Below are 23,414 nucleotides of genomic sequence, written 5' to 3'. Positions count from 1 at the left end.
TCTTTTAGAATTAGTGTATATTCCTTTTAATAAATGTCTTTTCTAATAACTGAATTTTCGATTTCGAGATCTAGTGAAACATTACACTACTAGACCAAGGCAGTATTAGTATTAGTACACTATAAAAAGTATAATTGATAAAAAATCAAATATAATGATTAAGATATCTCTATTAATTTTTTAATATATTTGCATAATTAATTTGTCATCATAAATTTGTTCACAATTTAAATGGTGAAATGTTTTTTAGAGTATAAGTTATTAAAAAAATCATTACTAGAAGATAATAGTAGGTAGAAACTAACAAAAGTTAAAAATTAAAAACGGGGTTAATATTATTTCTTTAATATCTTTTAACATTTAAGATTGTAAACATAATTTAGAAAATAATTAAATGATATAATTAACTATGATTTTATTAAAATAATTATATTGAATCTATTTTGGAAACTAAAATTAAAAGAAAAGGAAGAGACGGTGTAAAAATAAAGTATAAATATGTAGAGTGCAATTCAATTCTAGGAGTAATACAACAAATATCAACTTACTAATATTTTCAGATGAAATAGAGTGCAAATCAATTCTTAAACTACACGAAAACCATATATTAAACCTGTATTAGTTTCTTTGAATAAATTTGACATGAAATGGCACAAACCTTTGATTTCCTATACAAGTCTGGATCTGAAAATCATGTATCATCAACTACTAGAATATAAGTTCGAGGAGTGAGACTCCTCTCAAGTAATGGAGAGGCAAGTGACTTTTTTCTTTATATTATTTTAGAAGTGTAATATTGAACATGGTTGAGTTTATCAACAACATTTATTCCCTCAGGAGATATCAGAGGTTAAAACTTGACAATCTTCTTTTCTCTGAAGCTTTCCACAGTTTCCATGACAGTCACTTCCAAAGGGGTAAATTCAATTCCTAAGCTCTTTGCTCTTTCTTTTGAAACCTGATATGTTGCCATATATGGTTCCTCATTCTCACACCTAATAACATTGTTGACAAAACCAAAGTTAGAAAAACAAAAGGTGAAAAATTTATGTATGTTTAGATACTGAACAAAAATAGACAAAATGGTGTGTCATGTAGGAATAATGTTACAGTAATCAACCACCCTTGATTGTCATGCATGGAACTCAAAGGACCCTTTTTTGAGGTCTTACACAAAAGAAATCTATGTTAGTTAAAATGTTTAACAAGGAAAGTGTTGTTTTTTGTTTCCATGCATATCTCATTTTGTTATATTTCAAACAAGCAAGTAAAGTATTCAAAAAATGGGTTCAACAAATGAGGATTCAAGTTCATTTTGTTATATGTATTCTTCAAGTTATGCTATTATAGAAATAACTAAACATACTTATCTGGAATTTGTAATGTTGGGTACAGATCACTTAAAGTCCTAGCAAGTTCAGAGAAGTGTACTACTCTCTCAACCATCAAATATCTGCCACTAGCCGAAGCAATCTCATATGCCTGAATATGCGCGTTTGCGACATCTTTGACGTTCACCCATCCGAAACATCTATTTGGAAATGGTACACCTGCATCAAGCAATAAAGAGTTCTTATATTAAGCAACATGGCACTTCTTGTCTCATGGCAAAGCTAGAATTTATATGATGCAGCAACCACTGGCAAAGCAGGTAAGATAATCTCTGTACAGCATAACTTGGTTAATAAATAAAAATTACCATTTAGTAGGTTCAGAATTGGCTCAACACTTTCATTAACCTCTTGTTGTAAGAGAGGTCCTGCCACCATTGATGGGTTAATAGCAACCATGTCAATGTTGTTTTCCTTTGCAAATTTCCAGGCAGCAGCCTCAGCCAAAGTCTTCGAAAGTGTATACCACAACTAAAAACAGAAATCGAAAATAGCAAGAAGTTAAGGAGAATGGTAACATACTACACAGAACAAATAAATTAGCACAATAACTCAAAAGCAATTGTCTAGTGAATAAAAATTGTACTGAACTAATCTCAAATAATATAAGCTAGAAGGTTGAAGTAGTTTAACAAGTTTTATGGACCATTTAGAACAAGTCGCTTTTAGTAGTGGTGTCGAAAGTGGATTTGGCCACAACATTGTTCAATATGACAGAAGACTACTGAACTTTCAAAGGCAACGCATTTCCTTCACACTTTTGTTCCTCACCAATGTATTAAGCATTACATGTTAAGTCCTTATGTTTCTCTCTTAACTGTTAAGTGTTGTCACTGCTGTTATGGTTGGCTATCATTCATTTTCTTCTACTGATTGTTTGGATTTAGCAGGGTGCTCTTTATTTTACACTTCCTATACCATTAGCTTACTAGCAACAATGGTAGCATAAAAATTTCAACAATCATGTTTGTTGGTCTCACGGTTCCATGGGTGGACGCACTAGACAATATAGGATTAAGAATAAATGCATTTGGAAGAAAGTTAGGATGGTTCCTACTGTGAAAAGAAGATAGAATCGCGTCTTAGGTGGTTTGGGCATATTTAGAGGAAACTGTTAGAAGCTCCAGTAAGGAAAGTAGAACAAACGAAGGTTAGTCCAAATTCTAGAGACAGAGGGAGACCAAAAAAACCCTTTCTGTGGATTCCGCTAGTCTTACATCATGAATTATAAACACAAATCATGCTGGTCATATTTTTCAATGTAGTGGTAAGGTACATAAATGCTGTTTAGACAAGAAACATGTCATCCAATTCTAAGCTTTCAAAAAACTACATGAAAGTAACATATTCAAACTGCAGTAGCTTCAAATTTTCCATTTTCTGAATGTTTAAGGAAAAATATAGGACATACCTCTGATCTCCTGCAAAAATGTTCATCAGAAAACCATGTCTCATCAACAATTACATTGGGGTTTTTAGGCCTTTCACTAAATATAACTGCAGAAATAGAAGAGGTTAAGACAACACGTTCCACAGATGGCGATTTCGCACATGATTTAAGAACATTAAGAGTTCCCTTCAGAGCAGGATCAATTAATTCAGCCTGAAATAAATAAGACAGTAGTTAAGAGTGAATAAAGAAGCAAGTAAGGTAGTTTAAAAAGACAAATAACAGAAACAAACATAGTACAGTGTTGAAAGTGAATAAGTAAAAAGTAGAAGGTTGAATTAAGAAAAAGTTGAATGGACTAATGGAGTAATAACCTGTGGATCTTTAACAACAAAGTGAACAGGTGAAGCAGTATGAAAAACAGCATGACAACCTTGAACAACAGAGTCAAATGAACCTTGTTCCAAAAGATCTGCTTTATAAAGGTGCAACCTCTCTTTTGCACCATCAAGTTGAAGTAAATGATGAACCTTTTTGGCATCACCTACACAGGACAAAAATCATTATTGAACTCATAATATAGATAAAGTTAGTAGTAAAAGGTAAAAGTGAGAGAGTAACTTGGGTTTCTAAGAGTAGCTCTAACAGTGTAACCACGTTGAAGAAGGAATTTAATGATCCATGAAGCTATAAATCCAGATCCACCAGTCACACATACCACTTTCCCTGAACTGCTCATTCTGATTCTATTCTTGTTTTCAAAGGAATACTGTGTCCTGTGCTACTTTCCTTGTCTTTTATTTTAAAGGTTACTCCTACACCTTAAGAAATGATTATTAATACGTTGTTGAAATATATTGTATCATGTAAATAATAGTGTATGTGAATATATGAGATTTTATTATTGGTTAGTTTTAACTCTAGTGATTAGCTTCTACGAACAAAATGGTTAGTTGGGGTTAGTTCGTTTTTTTCTTCCTTTTATAAAAGGATTCATTGTATCAATTCATTCACTCAATTTCAATATTCATTCGATGAATAATTTTCTCATTCTTTCTTGTTTTATCAAGATTGTTCAAGACTCCTACCACTTTAACGTACCTTGTGTTTTTGGATAAATATATTTATTGAATGATGATTATATATTTGAAAGGGAAGAAAGTTTCAAAAGATCAAAAAAGAAAAAACAATCTCTAAATCTCTTGGCATATCAGCACAAATATGTTGAACCAGAGTGAACCAATTGGGTGGCTGATAAGATGGTGTACATTTTCAATCACTAAGAATTTGAGGCTTTATAACTTATATAATAGACATTCTTCAGTTTCACTTGTTTGGCATGCTTAGAATGTTACAAGTCTTAAAGTTGCATGCTTTTTATGTTTCAAATTACAACAAGGTTGCATGAGGAAGAAGAGCTTCATCAAACCACAAATGTATCATCATTCAATACAATAATAATAATGTTAGTAGCTGCATAACATATTTGGATCAGAAAGTTTGAGACTTATTTAACAGTTGTATACTTTATACCATTACTTGTTATTACCTTCACAAATACAGACCAAATTCATTTATTTTTATTTCAACATAACCCTTAAACCAAATTAATAATTCCATTATAGTCACCAAGGGAATTTCATAAATCAGAAGTTGACAAACTTCTTTTCTTTCAAGCTTTCCACAATCTCTGCAAGGCTTACTTCCAAAGGTATAAATTCAATACCCAAACTCTTTGCCTTTTCTTTTGAAATCTGATATGTTGGGTCATAAGGGTTATCATCTCCACACCTGATAATATTGTTGAGCAAGTGAAATGTTTAGAGGAAAAACTTAGTTTAAAAGATGAAACAATGCTGAACAGAGAAAAAGAAAATTAAAATTGCCAGTGTTGTTGTCACTTATCACAAAATAATGTGACATGTAGAGTTTATTGTACTGGCAGATTTGCAGTAACAAATCACCCATGGCCATGACTATGAAATTCTTCTTCTGACCCTTATGGTGCTGAATACTTCTAACACTTGTTCACTTAAACCTCAATTTTGGCATGCATCATGCATTCTTGGAGAGTTATAGAAATAATTAAACTTACTTGTCAGGAATTGGTAATGTCGGGTACAATTCGCGTAAAATCTTTACAACATCAGAGAAGTGTATCACTCTCTCAGACAAACAATATCTTCCACTGGCCGAAGCAATCTCATATGCCTGAATATGAGCATTTGCAACATCTTTCACATTAATCCATCCAAAAGAAAGATTTGGAAATGTTTGTGAACCTGCATCAAACATGTGAGAAATTCATTGCTAGTGACAAAAATGGAATATAATTGATGCACATATAACAACTTCACTAATATTTAGCCAAAGTAAGAAATTTCACCATTTATTAGGTTTAAAACAGTGTTAGAAGTTGTGTTGAGCTCTGGTTGTAAGAGAGGTCCTACCACCATTGTTGGATTTATAACAACCATGTCAATGTTGTTTTCCTTTACAAATTTCCATGCTGCATTCTCAGCTAAAGTTTTTGAAAGTGTGTATGGTGACCACTGAAAACACAGAGAGCCTGGTATATCATACTATATAGTACAAACTATAACATAAAGGTTAACATTAAATCTCAATAAGTGTTTTTTACACTATCACCGCATCATTCGTATATTAAGTTTCCAACTCTAAAAACAAACCACACATACCACTGATTCCACACGTAAATCTGGATCTGTAAACCATGTTTCATCAACTACTACTTGTGGAGTTAGAGGCCTTCCATTATATACAACAGCAGCAATAGAAGATGTTAAGACAACTCGTTCCAGCGATGTCGATTTTACACAAGAATTAAGAACATTAAGAGTTCCCTTCAATGCTGGATCAATTAATTCAGCCTAAAACAAAAGTAAAAATGGATTATAGCAAATAACACTGAATTATATTTATAAAAAAATTAAAGAAAGAAAAAAAAAAGAACCTGTGGATCTTTAGCAGTAACAGTAACGGGTGAAGCAGTATGAAAAACAGCATGACAACCTTGAACAACAGAGTCAAATGAACCTTGTTCCAAAAGATCTGCCTTAAACAATTGCAACCTCTCTTTTGCACCCTCAAGTTGAAGCAAATGATCAACTTTTTTAGGATTACCTACATAACAGGAATTAAGAATATGAATTAGGATTAAACTTAAACTATATATATACACGGAAGGAAGGGATCCACTTATTCCAAGATAAGTTTTTTTACGGCGATAAAGGGTAAGTTAAAAAAACTTACTTTTGGAGCAAGTGGATCCCGAGTTTCGATATTTAAGTTAGGAGTGAGAGTAAGTTTATAGTACTGACTTGGGTCTCTAACAGTAGCCCTGACAGTGTAACCACGTTGAAGGAGGAGTTTCACAATCCATGAACCTATGTACCCAGAAGCTCCAGTAACACACACTACCTTTCCTGAACCCTTCATTCTCTTTCTTTCAACAAAGTCAAGGATAACACTCATTCAGGAACAAAATTATTATTTTATCTTCAAAGTCTCACCATTCACACTTCATCTTATCATATGTCACAATCTACTTCTAGACCTATCCTCTAGGTTTGTTCCATAAAAGCAAATTATTTTGGAGGATGCACCTACTCCAATCATATTCATTAATGCAAGGGAAATCTAACTAGCTAGCTGCTAGATCTAAAACATTATATGTTCATAAAATTAATGATTAAGATGATGAGTAGATTTAAATAACTTATTCTTGGAGTGAATGAATCTCCATTCTTCATTGTTTTATTAACATCCCTACCCCACCGACGGATGCATAGCACATGTTCTCATTCATGTTTCTATTGAGTGTATCAAACCGGTGAAAAAACTTCATTCATTTTAAAAAAATTGTAAAAATATAAATTAATATTTTATTATTTTGTGAAATTTCATTAGTGCGAGACATGAAAATTATGCTAACATATGAGTTTTTTTTTTTCACACCCACCAACCTCACTCACACACTATTATTGAATTAATTTAACATAATAAATCTCTTAAATTAGTTAAGGTTTACCCTAAGCTTGAGCACTTCCACATCAATTCAGAGGTAACATGAGATGATTCCTATAAAAAATTATGAGATGGTTTTGACATTACATTAATGTTTGTGGTAGGTTAACTTTTCCTTGACTTTTATTCAGAAAAAAGTTAACAGATTAATTATTTGCAGGTTCGTAAAAAAAGAATAAAAAGATGAGCAATCATTTCTAAGTTTGGAAATCATTAAAGAAATTGAGTTATGTTGATGTATATTTTAAGGCATAGTTATAAATTACATTACATTAGATAAAAAAAATATGTAATGTCAAAATATCAAGTTTCTAGGAATATAGTTAAATATTTAATAATAAAGGTTTTGTAATCCTTGGATTAAAGCATGTCCAACCCTAAGAGCTACTAATGGATGGGATTGAGATCATATATTCTATTAATGATAATGAAATAAAAATAAATAAAAACAATAATAAATATTTAATTTTTTTAATTGATATATTATGTTTTTATTTGTTGATAATATAAAATATGGAAAGAAAAATTTTTGTCCTACAATATATGCAACAGTATTCAACCATTCTCATGTTAACAAACATCCTCTTAACTAAATTCATTCGAATTTTTATAACATTTTTCATTATTTTAATATTATAGGTTTAATATCATTTCATAGTCTTAATATTTTTACATTAACAATGAAATATTACAAACAATGTTTTAGTAAGTAATCCTCAGTATTATTTTCATTAACAACTTAAGTTGTCACTTTTTAATTAAATTTATGCAACACACATTATCACTCGTGCGAATACACGAGTTTCCTACTAATTCAACCACGAAAAGGATTGCTTATTTTATTTTCCACTTCACTTGTTTAACGTTTTTGTTGGGGAACATATATATTTATAAACAACAAACTCCTATCTCAACTTTCACTTGTGTTTTCTTCTTTAACGTTTGAGGTATTAGTGAGAGTGAGTAGGTGGCCGTCCCAACTACTACACAACTAATCAACTATATTGTCGTTTTTACATGATGTCGTGCTACGTCTCTATAATACAAAAATGACTCCCCATGGAATAGAATTCGTCAAAAATAAGAAGATCGCCCCAAAATGTCATTCTAGTAAAATTTTGACAAAAAAATTAACAACAATACTCAAATTTTAGAGAAAAAATTTGTTTTAGTCATCAATTCTAAAAAAAATCTAATAAATAAAATGTGGAATTATAATAACTAGATCCCTCCTATTTTTTAGTATGTATCATGATTTAATAGCTGATATACATTCTAAAATTAGAATATTTTTTAATACTATAAATGATATTGTTTAGTAAGAAACTAATTCCTTTCGGAAATTTATAAATGTTTATATCCATAAGTATTGCTCACAGAGTTAGTCGCAGCCAGATGCGAGGAGAATCTGGTCCGTCACCTTTAATATAGTCGAAAGTGATGAATCAATATTCCTAACACAATAATGTCCTCCATTGCTTTTTCCTTCTCCTCTCTTTCTTCCTCTTCTTTTTCTTCTTCTTCTTCCAATTCCTCCATTTCCAATCTTTCATTTTCCTCTCTCCGTCTCACTCTAACTCCATCTCCCACTCTCACATCCCTCTCCATCAACCAACGTCGCCGACATCTCCCTTTCGTTCTTCATTCCACCGGCGGCGATGGTAACGACGGTCGCGGAGGAGGACATGGTGGCGGCGACGATGGAAACGAAGATGAAGGGAGAAAGAAGGAGGCGATATTGGTATTGGCAGAGGCAGGGAGGTCAGTGGAGAGTTTGCCTGGTGACTTGGCGGCGGCGATAAAAGAAGGGAAGATTCCAGGCGCGGTGGTGAGTCGGTTTTTGGAACTGGAAAAATCAGCGTTGTTGAGATGGTTACTTCAGTTTTCTGGATTCAAGGAACGTCTTCTCGCCGATGATCTCTTCCTTGCTAAACTTGCTATGGAGTGCGGTGTTGGCGTCTTCACCAAGGTACTATTTTCATTTACTCCCGAAGAAAATGTTCGAGAGCTATGAAATATACTGGTATACATCTGCATGTGTCTGCCATCAAGGTCACGATAATAATTAATTATTATTATTTTAATGGTGCAGTGCAGTGACACACTGTCTGAGATATCACCCGAACTATACTTATGAGATAACTTTCAAGACTTCTGTTTTTATACTTTAAAACTCGCAAACATAACCTTAGAACATTTTCAATCGGTGTGACATGTGTTTCTTTCTTCTATGCCTAGACTGCTGCTGAGTACGACCGCAGGAGAGAGAAGTTTTTTGATGAGCTGGAAATTGTTTTCGCTGATGTGGTATGGCTTCCATATATTCTCATGAAATGATCTCTTTCACTATCATATAATGATATATAGTACAATCTTGTGAAATTGACTACTAGTTTCTTATGGTATCAGATCCAAATGTTTTTGTTTGATTCTTCATTTCATGTGAAACATGTAGTGAGATTAATCTCAAATGGCATAACTTCACTCACTCTAACATACTGTTGGCAGGTCATGGCCATACTTGCAGATTTCATGCTGGTTTATCTTCCGGCACCGACTGTATCTCTTAGACCACCACTTGCAATCAATGCAGGCCATATAGCCAAGTTCTTCCACAATTGCCCAGATAATGCATTCCAGGTTATTCTATATACCATACCAATAATGTGGTTTTGATTCAATACTTTATCAAATTTCATAACTGGATGTTAGTAGTAGTGTAGTACCAATGACATTCTTACTTTCCTTCCACAGGTTGCTCTCTCAGGAACATCATATTCCTTATTACAGAGAATTGGTGCTATTGTGGTATGTATAATTTCAAAACTTTGATCTTATTACACCTTGCAGGTTGTTGAATGCATTTTCTTCCTTTTTGCTTTTGGTTTCCTGTAACTAATTTGTTCTATATAATGTGGTTACATTGGACAGCGTAATGGATCTAAGCTTTTTGCTGTTGGAACTGCTTCATCACTGGTTAGTTTCTTATCCTCCTCCGCACCTTATGCTCCTTTTTCTGGTTTAAAAATTTGACTATGAACTTTTCTTTTTTGCGCTTTTTTCTTTTCTTGAACTTTTATTCCCTTTAACTTTTACGGTCAATTATGGATGTTTATTCGTTTGACATCACAGAAAAGTTGAGCCGGCTCATTATTTGGTAATTGAGTTGACTGACTTGTACTGTACCTCTTGTATCAAACCCGTTTTCACCCTATTGAGTTGGCATAACATACATCTCTACTATGATCAAGTGCTTTAGTACATGTTCTTCAAACACAAATTTGAAATCATTAATCTACTTGTTTTAAATAGATGTGATAAGCCTAAAATGTTTTAATTTTTTGTCTTCACTGTTTTAATTATAAGTAGACTAAATTGGGTTCAGTCACTGCTAACACATTACTGCATTTATGTACCGATTCAGGTCGGGACAGCTGTGACAAATGCCTTAATTAATGCAAAGAAAGCTGTTGATAAATCTTCTGCTGGGGAAATTGAAAATGTTCCCATATTATCTACCAGTGCTGCCTATGGTGTCTATATGGCAGTTTCTAGCAACCTCAGGTAAAAAAGAAGATACGATTTGTGATGATTATTTGAATATTAGTTTAAAATCTACAAATGCTTCAAGCAAGTGGCCATCCCCTCTAACTTCCTCATGCCTTTGTTTTCATGCATCTGGGTTTTCCACTAACTAAATTTGATACCTTTAAATGGTGAGTGTAACATGTAGAAAAGTTATTTCATTGTTAAACTCTTGTTACATAAATAATTTAGGAAGGCCTTCACTGAGAAATGAGAATCGATGCGAAATAAAACATTCTGTCAAGTATTCCAGTCTCACATTGGTTGAGTAGATGAGTAAAGAACTACTTAGATTAAGTTGAACAATTCTCGCATGAGCTAGCTTTTTAGGCTGGAGTAAGATTCAGTTATTCTAGCATAGTATTTTAAGCCTATACACAAAAGTTATGACATTCAGATTAGTAAAGATGGATTTTGCACATTTTTATGATATTGCATAACTTTCTCAAGATCATTGAAGGTTTATGAACATTTTATCTTTTGATATGTCAAGGCTGTTATGATGACTACTTTTTCTAACAGGTATCAAGTTCTTGCTGGAATTATTGAACAGAGGATTCTGGAACCTCTGCTGCACCAGCACAAGCTTATACTCAGTGCAATGTGCTTCGCTGTTCGTACTGGCAATACCTATTTGGGTTCATTATTGTAAGAAATTTCATACCCTTTCACTTTTCTGATTACTTGCAAAAGAAACTCTGGTTCTGTTTGGTTTGGTTGTTTGGTAAGGGGCTCATGTTTTGCAATATTTGGTTGGTAGGTGGGTGGATTATGCACGTTGGATAGGGGTTCAGTAGCCTCAACACTGCTGGGGTATACCCTTTCTTCAAAGGGTTTGTTTATAGGATTAACTCATTAGGTTTTCTTCCCCTCTATATTTATATGCTCATTGTTGAGTACCACAGACATCATTTCGCTATTGAAAGATAAAAACGAGGGTTAGTACACGAGACTCTCATCTAATAAGGTTTGAGAATGTTAAATGTATGTAGTGTTGTCCCATATGTGGGGAGACAAATTTGTTTCTCAAAGCAGATTGAAAAATATTTTTTTGAACAAGACATTATTTGATGCCCCTTTGTGTTTTTTTTTTTATATATATTTAAAATAGGTTTTAAAACGTTGAGGTGCATGAATCTCTTTCCAAAAAATATGTATGCATAAGGTAAATGAAAAATAGAAATAACTACACTGGAATATAGTTTCTCAATCGTTTATTTCTCATTTCTTAATCCAAAATCAAGCGTGTCCCTGTTTTTTTGAAGCGACTTCTCCTAAAGCTGAAGGTATAGTCTAAAAAAAACATCATTGAAAAACTAGGTCTATTATTTCTTAATATGCTAAAAGATTATAAATATATTAAAGATTATTGTGAAGGCAATATATTAGACCGACACTCCCTGAGTTTTAGTAACCATTCATCATTTTTTACACACAATTTTTATACTTTAATTACACTAACCATCACTGCATGAAAAATAAGTATAATTTTTTAAACAAAAAATGTAATAAATGCAATTAAATTAAACATGGTATGTTGTGGAGACAAGTCCAAATAATGAGTCGATACCACTTTATTATTTTTGGTTCGTTACGATATAGTATAAGAGCACTTTAAACGATATTTCTTTAGAATTGTTAATGCATTTTAAAACTAAAAATAATAAAGATACATTGATTTGTATATTATTTGATTTTTTCTCACAATATATAATCTTTTATTTAACATAATTGCATTTATCACATTTTTTGTTTAAAATATTCCACTTATGTATCATGCAAGAGTGGTCAATGTAATGAAAGTATAAAAACTATGAGAGGTTTGTGTAGGTGTAGAAAAAATGAGGAGTGATTTATATAATTTCACTAAAACTACTCAGGAGGTGTCATTGTAATTAACTCTATAGGAATCTTTACATTCCAGGGCTGTATTCAGTTCTTACAATTTTCTTGAGTAAAATAACATAATCTCAAGAGTCCTCTGTCTACATTTTCCATAGACTTTTGTGGACATTAGTAAACTGTAACTACAAGTATAGCTATTCAAACAAGGAAGAAAACTACACTCATGGAAGAGAGTTAATAAAGAATATGAGGAAGAAGAAAAAAAGAAAGTGAAAAATATGATTAAATTTTTGTAAGATTTGATGAGTCAAATAGAATTCAAACATAATAGATCTCTCACTCTTATCTAATTGTATAGATAATGATGAGATAAATATTATTCTTGAAAGGACTGAAATTGAGTTATAAATTAATAATGTTAAAACTGAATATATCTTATAATCTTAATCATTAATTTTATTCAACAATATCAAAATCCATAAGATTTCTCAATTCTTTCTTTCTTCCTACAGTCTTTATTGCCTTTCTTCTCACTTTCTTCCCTACAGCCACCAAAGGAAGCATAAATCTCTCTTCACATGTCAATAATTCTTGCATATAAAAGGAAAGTAAAAAACATATATAATATACTTCTGATGCTTCTATAAGACTATAATACCCAACTTTTTGTCATGAGAAATTACAAGTCATTTTCCATCTATAGTTGAAGAGCAAAGAAAGATAATTACAAGTCATGATTCGCGGGGGCCATCAAATGACTGTGTCTTCCTCAAATTCCAATGGAGACCCTCATGAATACTGCGCAAGAAGTCATTAGTAGAATCAACCAGACATGCTGTAGGAACAGGCCATGGTGCCATGCTGCAAACTAGTGCATCCCCTGGTTCTAATTGCTTCCTGTCTTTCCCATCAAATGATGCCCATGCTGGGCTTCTGCTATTGAATGGTACTTGCACTCGCAAAGTCACATGCTCAGGCATTATCAGTGGCCTAAATGATAGGGAATGTGGGCAAATTGGTGTGAACAAAATACCTGGAACCTGCACATTTCAAGACCCAGGTGAATATTAATTATATAGAGTTAGCGGCAAGGCACATATAACGGCCGTCACTGAGAGACAAAGTAATATACTTCAGTGAGCCATCAATTAATAGCTGCTCATCAAATGCTATTAGTGCAGAAAGGATTCCACATTCAAGATGGATAAGAATTTATGTCAAACAAACAAAAAATAGTTCAATTCTGCAATCGAGGCACAAGAATAAGTAACTCTTGAATAAAGTACCTGAGGATGGACCATAGATCCTCCAGCTGCCAAAGAATATGCAGTACTGCCCGATGTTGTAGATAAGATTAATCCATCCCCTTGCACACATGTAACGAAAGAGTTGTCGCAGTAACATTCCAAATTTGTGAGGAAAGATGATATTCCACGATCAATAGTAACCTCATTTAGAACAAGTATTGGTTCTTCAGTTTCATATTCATTTTTAGCTGCATCTCTTACAACATGACACTGCAAACGGTGCCGTAGTGTGATACTAATGGGACCCTTCAAAATTGATTCAAGGCATTCTTTGTAATGTTCACTGTCTGAAGTATGGTTAAGTTCAGCTTCAAGTCAGAAATGAAAACAGATTATTATAATAATAATACAAAAAGATAATATACAATGTAGTCCAAGATGGAGGATACAGAAAGGGGTCATAAAGCCAAGAGATCCTAAAGAAAAGGGGACAACAGGAGGAACTGGTCCTTTGAACATAGATGCTGCCTGCACATTTAGTACATGATAATCACTGATCAATGTCCCAGAGCAAAATAATTTCTAATACACAGGGTAGGATAAGTAATGTAACACTAATGATTAGTGTAGACTTAGTTACCAAAATCTATAACAATGACTATTACATGCCCGAGATAGCCCATCCTTAGTCCAACAATGATATATTCTTAGAAGTTCGGTTCCAAAAATAAAATAAAAAGTATGAAAATCCAATATCAGACATGGTAATGAAATGAAGTGTAAACAATAGATATGATGGAACAGAGATTTAGTGATTTGTTGATTTGGGAAAATAGTTATAAGTATGATTTGATACATTATGCATATGCATTATTAAGATATCCTTTATGACATCTCCATCACAAAAATATCTCAGTGCATAACTCATTCATACAGGATATAGTAGTAGCATCAAGCATTATATAATATTAATAAAATTGAGCAGCAATGCTAAAAGCACTTAAACTCCAGAGCTTAGACATCAGTATCATGGATAAATGACTAGAAATAGGGAAGATTTCCCTGTGTCAATTCCTTCACTTATGTCGTGTTTGGTTTGAGGGGAAGAAAAAAATGGGGCCAAAATCCCTCCTATCCTATTTTTGTTTTCCCCCCAAAAGTAGTTTTTTGGAGGGGAGGGAAAGTTACTAAAGCATTTTTAAACTTTCCCTCCTCTCACCTCTCCAACCAAACAAGGGGATGTAAGATAAAGATTTATGTCTCATCCCCTCCCTTCCTCTTTAACCAAACCAAACAGGGAAAACGTACTAGAAAGTTCAGTTTTTTCATCCAGTGGAAAGTTAATTTAAATTGAGCTTACATACCCATAGGACTGTACCATCTCCACCAAGAGTTATCACAAGGTCAACTTTAGTGTGCAGCGCTGATATTTCCTTGTCTGCAAGCATCATAATTACAAGAATAATATGCAACCATTACCATCAAATAGTTAAGTTAAAGAAGATAATTCAAGATATTGCCTTAAGTGGAAGTCATCATAAATCATACAAGGAGGTTGTGATTTAATAAGTAGCACACAATTTTAATTTAAAATCATATTCTTTGCCTCAAGAAAATGATTGATTTGGATCCATCATAGCCTCAAGGTCATGTCCTGAAAAACACTGAGTTGATCAAGTAAATACCAAACTTTCTTTGGCCCTTTTATCTTAACAACATTTCTAAACATACAGTAGCATATCTAGTTGAGGTGCGTCATGTGTGTCCTATATGGAATGGATCCACAAATATAGCATTACAAAAGAGTGTGGGCAATCCCTCCAAAGATAACATCAATGTACAAGCTGTATAATTTAGTGAAATATATCAAGTGAACAGTATGCTTTTATAAAATCAAATATTTAATTACCATCTTTCCAAGTTTCTACAAAATTAAAGTATGATGACTCCACCAAAAGTTCCACCCTGACGCGTGGTTCCACATAGATGTGTAGTTCTTTTTGCTGCCTCAACCATCTGAGAACAGAAAAAAAGGGCAAGCAACACCATTTGACTGAGTTTTGACATGTAAAAATAAGTAACATTGAAATGAAGAATGTCATGTTATATATCCTGTTTTATATTTATACCAAAAAATACAAGGGTGTAGAATAGATGTAAATATTAAAAAGTGGAGGTGAACTTAAAGTTTCAAAAGAAACCGTCTCCAGTCAGCCACACCAGCTTCACACATCAGGTGAAATTTAACTTTAGCATGAACTATTAATCCTCCAACAAGATAAAATATTATATTCATAACAATATGTAAATAATCATCAAAGTACAGAATGCACTTAACATTCATAATAAGCAGAGAGTAAACTTTCCTGAATCCCATAAAGAATTAAGAAAGAAAGAATGGAAGAGACCAGCAGCAGTAACAACAAAATAACTTGTAGCTCTCTAATTTAAATGATAATCCCAAAAAAATGGAAGAGTTTTGGCTCAGATTATAAGAAAAGGGAAGAAAGCATGGTTTTGGAATAGCTGAAAGTGAAAACAAATAATATATTGGGATTCACACCTGATCATTTCAGCACACAGAATTTGAACTGAAACTGAATTTGGTTTGGTCAATATGAGCACCGTCTGTGGGCTTGACTCCCACTTCAAAGATATCTGAAATGAATATGACTTCTAAATTAGACAGCATTTAACCATGAAAACTTCAGTACTAGCAGGATAACAAAATTTAAGGAGAGACAACATGGCTATCAATTGCGAGATGATTCTTTAAGGAATAAAACCAAATTCTTCACAATTGAAGAAATATACCTGCTTGCTACTGCGCTGTGCAGTGGTTATATTTCCTCTTTCAAAAGAGACAATGTCATGTTTCTGCTGATCACTTTGGTCACCTTTGCAGCACCATGAAAGCTTAAATGAAGCCTGTCTCAAAAAAGGACAATTTCAGTTGAAGTTGAATTGGTAAATTTTACAATTATTTGTAGACAAAGCAAGGCAGGAATTAATTACTGGCAGGACAAATTCCTTGTAATGTATGGAAAAAAATATTTGCATAATTTCATGCGAAAACAGATATAATAATTTTTTAACAACAATTACCATATTTTGTTCCAGTGATAACATAACTAGTTATCCAGATCGTAAATTTCAGCACTTCGCACAGAGTATATACTCTATCCAGCCTTAATGGTGTACAAACAAAAGGAGATTCAAAATAATGGCTAAATACATAGACAAACACATGTACATTTAAAAGTATCAACAGGAACCAACAGAAATAGGAGGATCATAATAATCTTTTTGCTCCAATCGGGAATTTAAATACCTTTCTGATCATCTTGGAATCAGAATCAGGACTCCCATCCCTGAGAACCTCATGGGAGCAAATGCCATTCCTTGAACAACATCTTTCAGATCTCTCTTTGGTTTCATTGCATAGTGTATGTCGATTGATTGGGTTATTTGTCCTCATATCGTCATGATCAGGCTGAAGCTCAGGGCATGATTTCCCTGTAATAACAACAAGCAGCAACCATAAATTATAAACTTCCAAAAATGAGATATAGACGGCGTAAGGTAGCACAGTTTGACATGGAAAGCATATAGTCAGCAATCTCCAAGTACACAAAGCATGAATTTTGTACTTGAAATCAGGTGAAAAAGTTTCTTGTTTTTTTTCTTCCTGAGATATTAACTGTTAAAAAAAGAAAAATGTAAATACAGAAACTGCATGATGTGGTTATTCAATTAATACAACCTCTATTTTCAAACTGCTGATGGCGTGCCCTCTCCAACTCATATTTATGTTTCCATACAGCAGCCTCAGCTTGAGCAGAAGCCTTTCCTTCGGCAACTCGCCTTAGGGCCTTTGCAACGGCTAGAAGGAGTTTAAGACAAAGTAAGGACAAAGATCTTTGTATCAAGATCATGTCGTGTTTCAGTGGATATTAATAATTTGAACAAAATATGATCATACTTCTTAAAGTTTCAGAGAACTCTATAAGATGGTCATCTGATCCCTGTACTGGTGACTGGAGAAGTTCTTGCACTGCTTTCTCAGGGAAGAGAGAAAATGAACTGACAAAACCATTCTCAGACTGTGAACATGCCATATTCGCATCTCCCTGTTCCATGGAGGAAATCAGACAAATTGAGAAATAGACTTTTAACTAATACAAATGTGAAACTACTTTCCACAAAAATAGAGGATTATCATGCTACAGTATACGATATGATAATTATAAATAAAGAAATCAAAGAATTAATAACATTGCACATTTAAAAAATAAGAATTAATAAATTGCTAGATACGACTATAAATATGTTCCCGTAATGGGATTAGGACGGCCCATTAAGGGTGCAGCCTTGCAAAGGCACATGGAGCCTCACTTAAAAGAACTGCTGCAAGAGCTTAAGTGTCAGTGCTATACATGCTTGAGACTACGGGACTACTGTTCCCATAATGAGCTTAAGACAGCCCAACAAAGGGTTAATATCAGTAAGAATGCAAACCAGGAAAGGCCTAAAAGAAAGAAAGGCAACCAGGACGACTCCAATGCTGAAATATCAAGTGAGTCAACATACCGGCCAGAGTATGGCCCAAGTCACGATAGAAGCCCAACAGCTCATGTCCACATTGGCGTGGATGAACTCCACAAACTTCCAAGACCTGGAGTAGGAGAGAGCTAGTGTTGCTGAGAATCATTAATATGCCCGGGAACCCCGCTAACGGTAGGACATTCGAGGGGGCCACAACGTAACCAAATCACACCTCACATTTGTGGTGAGGTGACACTTTCCATGCCTAGGACGAGCCTACATGAGACAATTTTCAGGCTAGGAGGAAGCAGGTTATATTCCCTTACTCTCTACCCTACTCCCTTACACACATACACCATATTTTCCGGTGACCACAGCGTTGGGGTATCGCCACGGAATATCCCTCAACGCCTTAATCCTAGATCAAGAGTTAGGGAAGGATCTCTCCTTTCCACCACCGGGTAAGTGTCACAGGCCACATGAGGCTTTGTCAGAACAGAATTTAAGTAAAGAAAACACAGAATTAATATGGATTTTTAAAATCAAAACACAGAAAACACTTACTTTAGCAGATATATATGTTGTATGATTCTCCATATGAATGCAATAACAAGAACTGATGCTATAACTATAAGCACCCTAATAACTTATGCTGGTAAATTGACATGAAGATCAAAGTTAACAACAAACCCCAAAATATCAAAAAGTTGTTCACAGAAACAGTCCTAATTTAAGTGCTGTCAATTTTCAGAATCCGAATTCTGATTTTGTATTGAAACAAAAGATAATTGATTTATACTAGTATAAATAAAGTTATGCATGTTGTAACAGTAAAATGGTTCTGAAGTTCCAAAAAATGAAATAAAAAGTAAATAATAAGCTGAAAATGGGAGTAAAAGCAAATAAATAAAACCCTAACGGGGTGAAGAAGATGATGATGATGATAAAACAGAAGATAGGAATAGAATTACCGATGAATTGTTAATAATCTTATTTGGGAGCATAGCTGAGAGAGAGAGAGAGAGAGAATTAGGATCTGTGTATGAAGAAGTTATTTTAGATTAGGAATTAGGAATTAGGAAGATGCAAAGAAAACACACAAAACACAAACACATATATTCATATTTCAACTTCGATGGGTACCACGTTTATACACTACTACACTCCTAATAACATTATTTTGTGTAAGTCAAACACCTAATGCCTCAAGTCGACTCTTCCAATCTCAATCTCTCTCAACACTTTTCAAATTAAACAATCTTATATGAGTATGATATCTTAGTCTAACATGTTAGAGATGATTTAATATGTATACGCTGATAATGTAAAAATTTTTTATACTGTTACCAAATCATTCTTCATTGATTTGTAAATCATCATTTACTCTCAAACAAAAGTAATACAAATCAAAAACAAACGATGTGCTGACAATGTAAAAAACTTTAGATTTTAAACTCAAATGCTAATGTGTTAGTCTTAATTGACAAATTTAATACCCCAATTCTCAAGGCTAAATTCCCTATAGGATTTATATATATAAGTTATATAAAATGATTAATAGTAATATATTTGTTATATTATAATTTTGTGTGTTTATGATAATGTATAGTTTAAGGTGAGAGATATAGCTAATTAATATATTGGTCATGATTAATTAGGATTATATGGTTTTTTTGTAAAAATTAAATAATATGAATGGCAAAATAGGAAGTGAAAATTATATCATAGTGAAAGTTACATCATATTTTGCCTTTATATATAGTGTATATATAAAGAGAAAACATGGTATAACTATCACCATGGTGTAATTTAGATACAATGAGTATGAATTTTTCGAGTTCCCCGTTGGGTTCGAATTACCCGAAACCCAACAAGTTCAATGATGATATTGTTAATTTCAATCCCATCAAGTTCAGGTTTATGTTCAAGTTTTGAATTTAGAGCCCCAATCTCCCTATGGATATACTTGTCATACCATAATGATGGAAATCAGTTCATTACTTAAACATTTAAACCAAGTGGTATGTATTTATAAATGTGTAAGATACTCAATTTTGTATATTATATTAATGTATTGGACCAGGTTGATTCTATCTCACATTATTGAGTTAGATCAAATTTAACCAAATAATCATTTGAAATACCAAATAGAATTTTATTACAATAAACTAGCATGAGATATATCATCTCTCTAATATACTATTTGAGCATTCTAAAAACTTAACAGACTACTACTCTTTGAGGGAACACATTTTTGTAGCAATATGTATATCATTATATATATCATTTTATTTTTATTTATAAATAATATATGTTTACTTTTCTAACAATTAATAAACTAGTGATATATAAAGTAATACAAACTTTAACACAATATATGTGACTCTCCCTTAGAAGTTGATGTAGCCTTAGTTTTCTTTATCATTTTTAATCTATATATATCTTCCTTTTATTGAGATTTTAACACCTAAGTTATACTATATATCCTATCCAACAACTTACCCTAATGAAAAAAGAAAAAAATCCAACACATTCCCTCATCCTTTACATTAAAGTTGTTGAAAATTTTCAGATTTTGACAACTAACACTATATTTTTCCAATTAAAATCGTTACAATGTTCAATTTTGGCTGTTAGCTCTCTCATTTCATTCAAACATAAGATCTTCTTCTAAATTAATGCACATTAAATCATCATTCATTTTAATCAATTCCCATATTTTCCAACAATTCATGCCATAATTCATTAGTTCCTTATTTAATAGAAAATATCTGGAAAATGTTGCTTGATTTTCCCATCCTAGTTGGGTTATATAAACAAGGGAAAACAAACATCCTTGGTACATCTTAAAATTGTTTTGCAAACAAATAACATTAGTATTGATTTGTGTTAATTAGTTCAAGTATTTTTTCAACCCTTTCATATTTGAATATTTAAATTAATAATCATTCATTCACCTTTTGTTTTGTTAGTCTTATATTATATACTTAGGATCACATTCTTTTGGTCCATATCCTTCATTAGTTGAAATTGAATCTGCGAGGAACTCTCATTATGATTTACTTGGATCATATCTCGGAAGGTATAATAATTTAATTCCAAATTCATGAAATAATTCTCTAATTGCAAAACTAGTATGAACTGATGGGAATGTATTTTACTACACAACACAGAGTTTTACTCATTGATCAATGCTTCTGATGCTAAAGCTAATAATGTATCATTTGCTTAAAAATACTAATACACCCCAAGGATATTAATTTGTATTATTCATGTTAACAATGTTATTTGTAGATGTTGCATAATCTAATCTTAAAATTTCCTTCTTTGGCAAAGAATATAGGGTCCAACATTTTGTTTTTCTTATTATTTTTGACATTATTCTTCACAAAAAAAAGAAAGAAAAATTTATGTGTCTTGTATATAAAAATTATTATTTTCCCTTATATAATAACATTTTATATTATGTAGGTCTCCTACGGCTACCATTTCTAAAGTGGAAACTATTAATGTCTAAATTTTCATCAAGGGGACCTAATCTCATTGAGCCAAGAATCCTCAAGGTTTTTTTTTTAAATAATTAAATTTAAAAGGGTTTTGTTAATCACTACTTTAAGAATAGTAGATAAGAAAGTAATAAAATAAAAAATAGCGCTAACAAGAAGTAATGTTTTTAATAAGTTATGTATCATTTTTATTTTTTTATGCTAACTTGCATTTTATCATTTTCCTTAAACATTATGTAATTATTTTATATTTTATATTTTATATTTTATATTTTATATTTCAGCCTGACATGACTGTACCTGAAGTTGCTATCATTGTTGCTTATACTGAAGCAAATTCTCTTTCAGAGATTACAAATAATAAATACAACACTCCATTCAATGTTTTAAGTGGCACATCAATGTCATGTTCTCATGTTTCTGGTATTGTTGTACTTCTCATTCTAATTGGATATGATTTCATGACTAATGATTATTTGAATTTCTTGTACTTTTCAAGTGTGGGTACCACACACTTTCCGGTCCACCATGTCCCAGTCGAACCATCGGCTCTGATACCACTTGTTGGACCAGACTGCGACCGAGGAGCCTCCAACCACGGATGGTTCCATTGTACATGGGTATGAGAAGAGTGAAGAGTCACTTACCACGTCTTGAACCAAAACTTTAAGGCATTAGTTCTATGGACATTTCATTCTTATAAACTATTTCACTCCTCCCCACATATCCAATATGTGACTTCACACTTGAATAAACCCAACAACTTTCAATTACAGTCTATCACAATTCTTAACTTGGATCTTGGGAATTCAATAAATGTTACTCGTACTCTTACCAACATTGGACTCCCAAGCACATACAATGTGCACATCCAAGTACCTAATGAAGTCATAGTTTGAGTTGAGCCTAAAATATTGAAATTTGAGCAAAAGGGTGATATAAAGGATTTTAGAGTGACATTCATATTGAAGCCACAAATAAATAATAAAGAGTTTAGTTTAGAATGATGGCATACACAATGTCAAGAGTCTTATTATAGTTAAGAACCCATATCATTGAAATTTATGATGATTATGTATTTATCATGTGCAAATCATCTATAATACTGAAGTATTTACTTCTAGATAGAGATGTTGATATGTAGCATCAAAGTTTTTAAGGGTTTCAGATTATTAATTATCTTTTAATAAAATAATTGTAAAAGTTGCAAAAGTTTCCATCTACCTTGCCTCTCTCCTTTTCCACATGTGAGATTTTATACTTTAATTTTTCTTTATTATCATTCATTTATCTAAATTATTTAAGGTCACAACAATTCTCTCTCTTTTTTCTTTTTGTTGTTATTTATGTTCAAATAGATTAACATGACCATGTTGGTTAGTTTCTAACTGACCATTTATAAATATTTAGTTGGAAAATAATTTCAAAACAATATGCTTTATAATTTATATTTAAATATTTTTTAATTTTTAATAAAAAATATTTTCGCCATTATTTTAATTAATATTACTTATATGAACTTATTTTACTTTATATAACTTATTTTCGCCATTAAACCAACATGCATATACTGATTCATCTGATAGAGACTAATTTAACCTTAAAAATGACTAATTTGTTACATATTTAATATCCACGGGGACTATTTTAAGTTATCTAATTTTTAAGGAATCAAACTGATACACGTGAAAATTTTGATGGAATAAAATAAATATTTACTCTAAAATTTAAGAATGTGACATCCATCTTTGTTCTATCTTCTACCAGGTTAATTATGTAATGACTTGATTGAGGAGAGTGTATATTACATCAATGTTTTTTGGCTCAACATTATACTTTTATGGTTAAGGTTGGAGAG

General features: G+C 32.4%; 4 protein-coding genes across 5 annotated transcripts; 1 reads left to right on the top strand and 3 right to left on the bottom strand.

Annotated features, from left to right (window-relative positions):
* Nucleotides 769-23,402, bottom strand: LOC109355560 (tetraketide alpha-pyrone reductase 1-like). Its single transcript, XM_019598779.1, has 7 exons — nucleotides 23,393-23,402; nucleotides 3,403-3,562; nucleotides 3,156-3,325; nucleotides 2,803-2,994; nucleotides 1,700-1,862; nucleotides 1,367-1,550; nucleotides 769-995 (listed from the first exon to the last, which is right to left on the bottom strand). Exons 2-7 carry the CDS (start codon nucleotides 3,518-3,520, stop codon nucleotides 851-853), a joined length of 972 nt encoding a protein of 323 aa, XP_019454324.1. The 5' UTR covers nucleotides 3,521-3,562; nucleotides 23,393-23,402; the 3' UTR covers nucleotides 769-850.
* LOC109355558 (tetraketide alpha-pyrone reductase 1-like) lies at nucleotides 4,240-6,339 on the bottom strand. Its single transcript, XM_019598777.1, has 6 exons — nucleotides 6,123-6,339; nucleotides 5,756-5,925; nucleotides 5,481-5,672; nucleotides 5,168-5,333; nucleotides 4,877-5,063; nucleotides 4,240-4,572 (listed from the first exon to the last, which is right to left on the bottom strand). The coding sequence occupies exons 1-6, from the start codon at nucleotides 6,274-6,276 to the stop codon at nucleotides 4,428-4,430; spliced, it is 1,014 nt and encodes a 337-aa protein (XP_019454322.1). The 5' UTR covers nucleotides 6,277-6,339; the 3' UTR covers nucleotides 4,240-4,427.
* LOC109355557 (protein RETICULATA-RELATED 4, chloroplastic-like) lies at nucleotides 8,246-11,456 on the top strand. Its single transcript, XM_019598775.1, has 8 exons — nucleotides 8,246-8,797; nucleotides 9,067-9,135; nucleotides 9,337-9,468; nucleotides 9,583-9,636; nucleotides 9,760-9,804; nucleotides 10,253-10,392; nucleotides 10,936-11,061; nucleotides 11,174-11,456. The coding sequence occupies exons 1-8, from the start codon at nucleotides 8,294-8,296 to the stop codon at nucleotides 11,208-11,210; spliced, it is 1,107 nt and encodes a 368-aa protein (XP_019454320.1). The 5' UTR covers nucleotides 8,246-8,293; the 3' UTR covers nucleotides 11,211-11,456.
* On the bottom strand, nucleotides 12,838-19,128 carry LOC109355555 (NAD(H) kinase 1-like). 2 transcript variants are annotated; one of them, XM_019598771.1, is made up of 11 exons: nucleotides 19,022-19,128; nucleotides 17,488-17,635; nucleotides 17,269-17,388; nucleotides 16,837-17,021; nucleotides 16,320-16,433; nucleotides 16,069-16,163; nucleotides 15,415-15,521; nucleotides 14,870-14,943; nucleotides 13,955-14,033; nucleotides 13,545-13,852; nucleotides 12,838-13,298 (listed from the first exon to the last, which is right to left on the bottom strand). In XM_019598771.1, exons 1-11 carry the CDS (start codon nucleotides 19,052-19,054, stop codon nucleotides 12,990-12,992), a joined length of 1,572 nt encoding a protein of 523 aa, XP_019454316.1. In that variant the 5' UTR covers nucleotides 19,055-19,128; the 3' UTR covers nucleotides 12,838-12,989. The 2 variants fall into 2 exon arrangements, with proteins under 2 accessions (XP_019454316.1, XP_019454317.1); XM_019598772.1 differs by lacking the exon at nucleotides 19,022-19,128 and adding an exon at nucleotides 18,615-18,789.

Source organism: Lupinus angustifolius, chromosome LG08 (assembly GCF_001865875.1).
Source record: "Lupinus angustifolius cultivar Tanjil chromosome LG08, LupAngTanjil_v1.0, whole genome shotgun sequence".
In the NCBI taxonomy this organism is placed as follows: Eukaryota; Viridiplantae; Streptophyta; class Magnoliopsida; order Fabales; family Fabaceae; genus Lupinus; species Lupinus angustifolius.
Note: the sequence above shows the minus strand (reverse complement) of the source record. Positions and strands in the feature narration are given on the sequence as shown.

Coding starts and splice junctions, on each gene's coding strand:
- LOC109355558 (XM_019598777.1), bottom strand. CDS start 6,276: ATGAGTGTTATCCTTGACTTTGTTGAAAGAAAGAGAATGAAGGGTTCA. Junction 5,673..5,755: donor TTACTGCTAAAGATCCACAG/GTTCTTTTTTTT, acceptor CTTTTGTTTTAG/GCTGAATTAATTGATCCAGC. Junction 4,573..4,876: donor ACATTACCAATTCCTGACAA/GTAAGTTTAATT, acceptor CAATATTATCAG/GTGTGGAGATGATAACCCTT.
- LOC109355560 (XM_019598779.1), bottom strand. CDS start 3,520: ATGAGCAGTTCAGGGAAAGTGGTATGTGTGACTGGTGGATCTGGATTT. Junction 1,863..2,802: donor ATTTTTGCAGGAGATCAGAG/GTATGTCCTATA, acceptor TTCTGTTTTTAG/TTGTGGTATACACTTTCGAA. Junction 1,551..1,699: donor AATTCTGAACCTACTAAATG/GTAATTTTTATT, acceptor TGCTTGATGCAG/GTGTACCATTTCCAAATAGA.
- LOC109355557 (XM_019598775.1), top strand. CDS start 8,294: ATGTCCTCCATTGCTTTTTCCTTCTCCTCTCTTTCTTCCTCTTCTTTT. Junction 8,798..9,066: donor GTGTTGGCGTCTTCACCAAG/GTACTATTTTCA, acceptor TTCTATGCCTAG/ACTGCTGCTGAGTACGACCG. Junction 9,136..9,336: donor AAATTGTTTTCGCTGATGTG/GTATGGCTTCCA, acceptor TACTGTTGGCAG/GTCATGGCCATACTTGCAGA.
- LOC109355555 (XM_019598771.1), bottom strand. CDS start 19,054: ATGCTCCCAAATAAGATTATTAACAATTCATCG. Junction 14,944..15,414: donor TGTAGAAACTTGGAAAGATG/GTAATTAAATAT, acceptor TGATGCTTGCAG/ACAAGGAAATATCAGCGCTG. Junction 14,034..14,869: donor GAGATGGTACAGTCCTATGG/GTATGTAAGCTC, acceptor CTAAATGTGCAG/GCAGCATCTATGTTCAAAGG.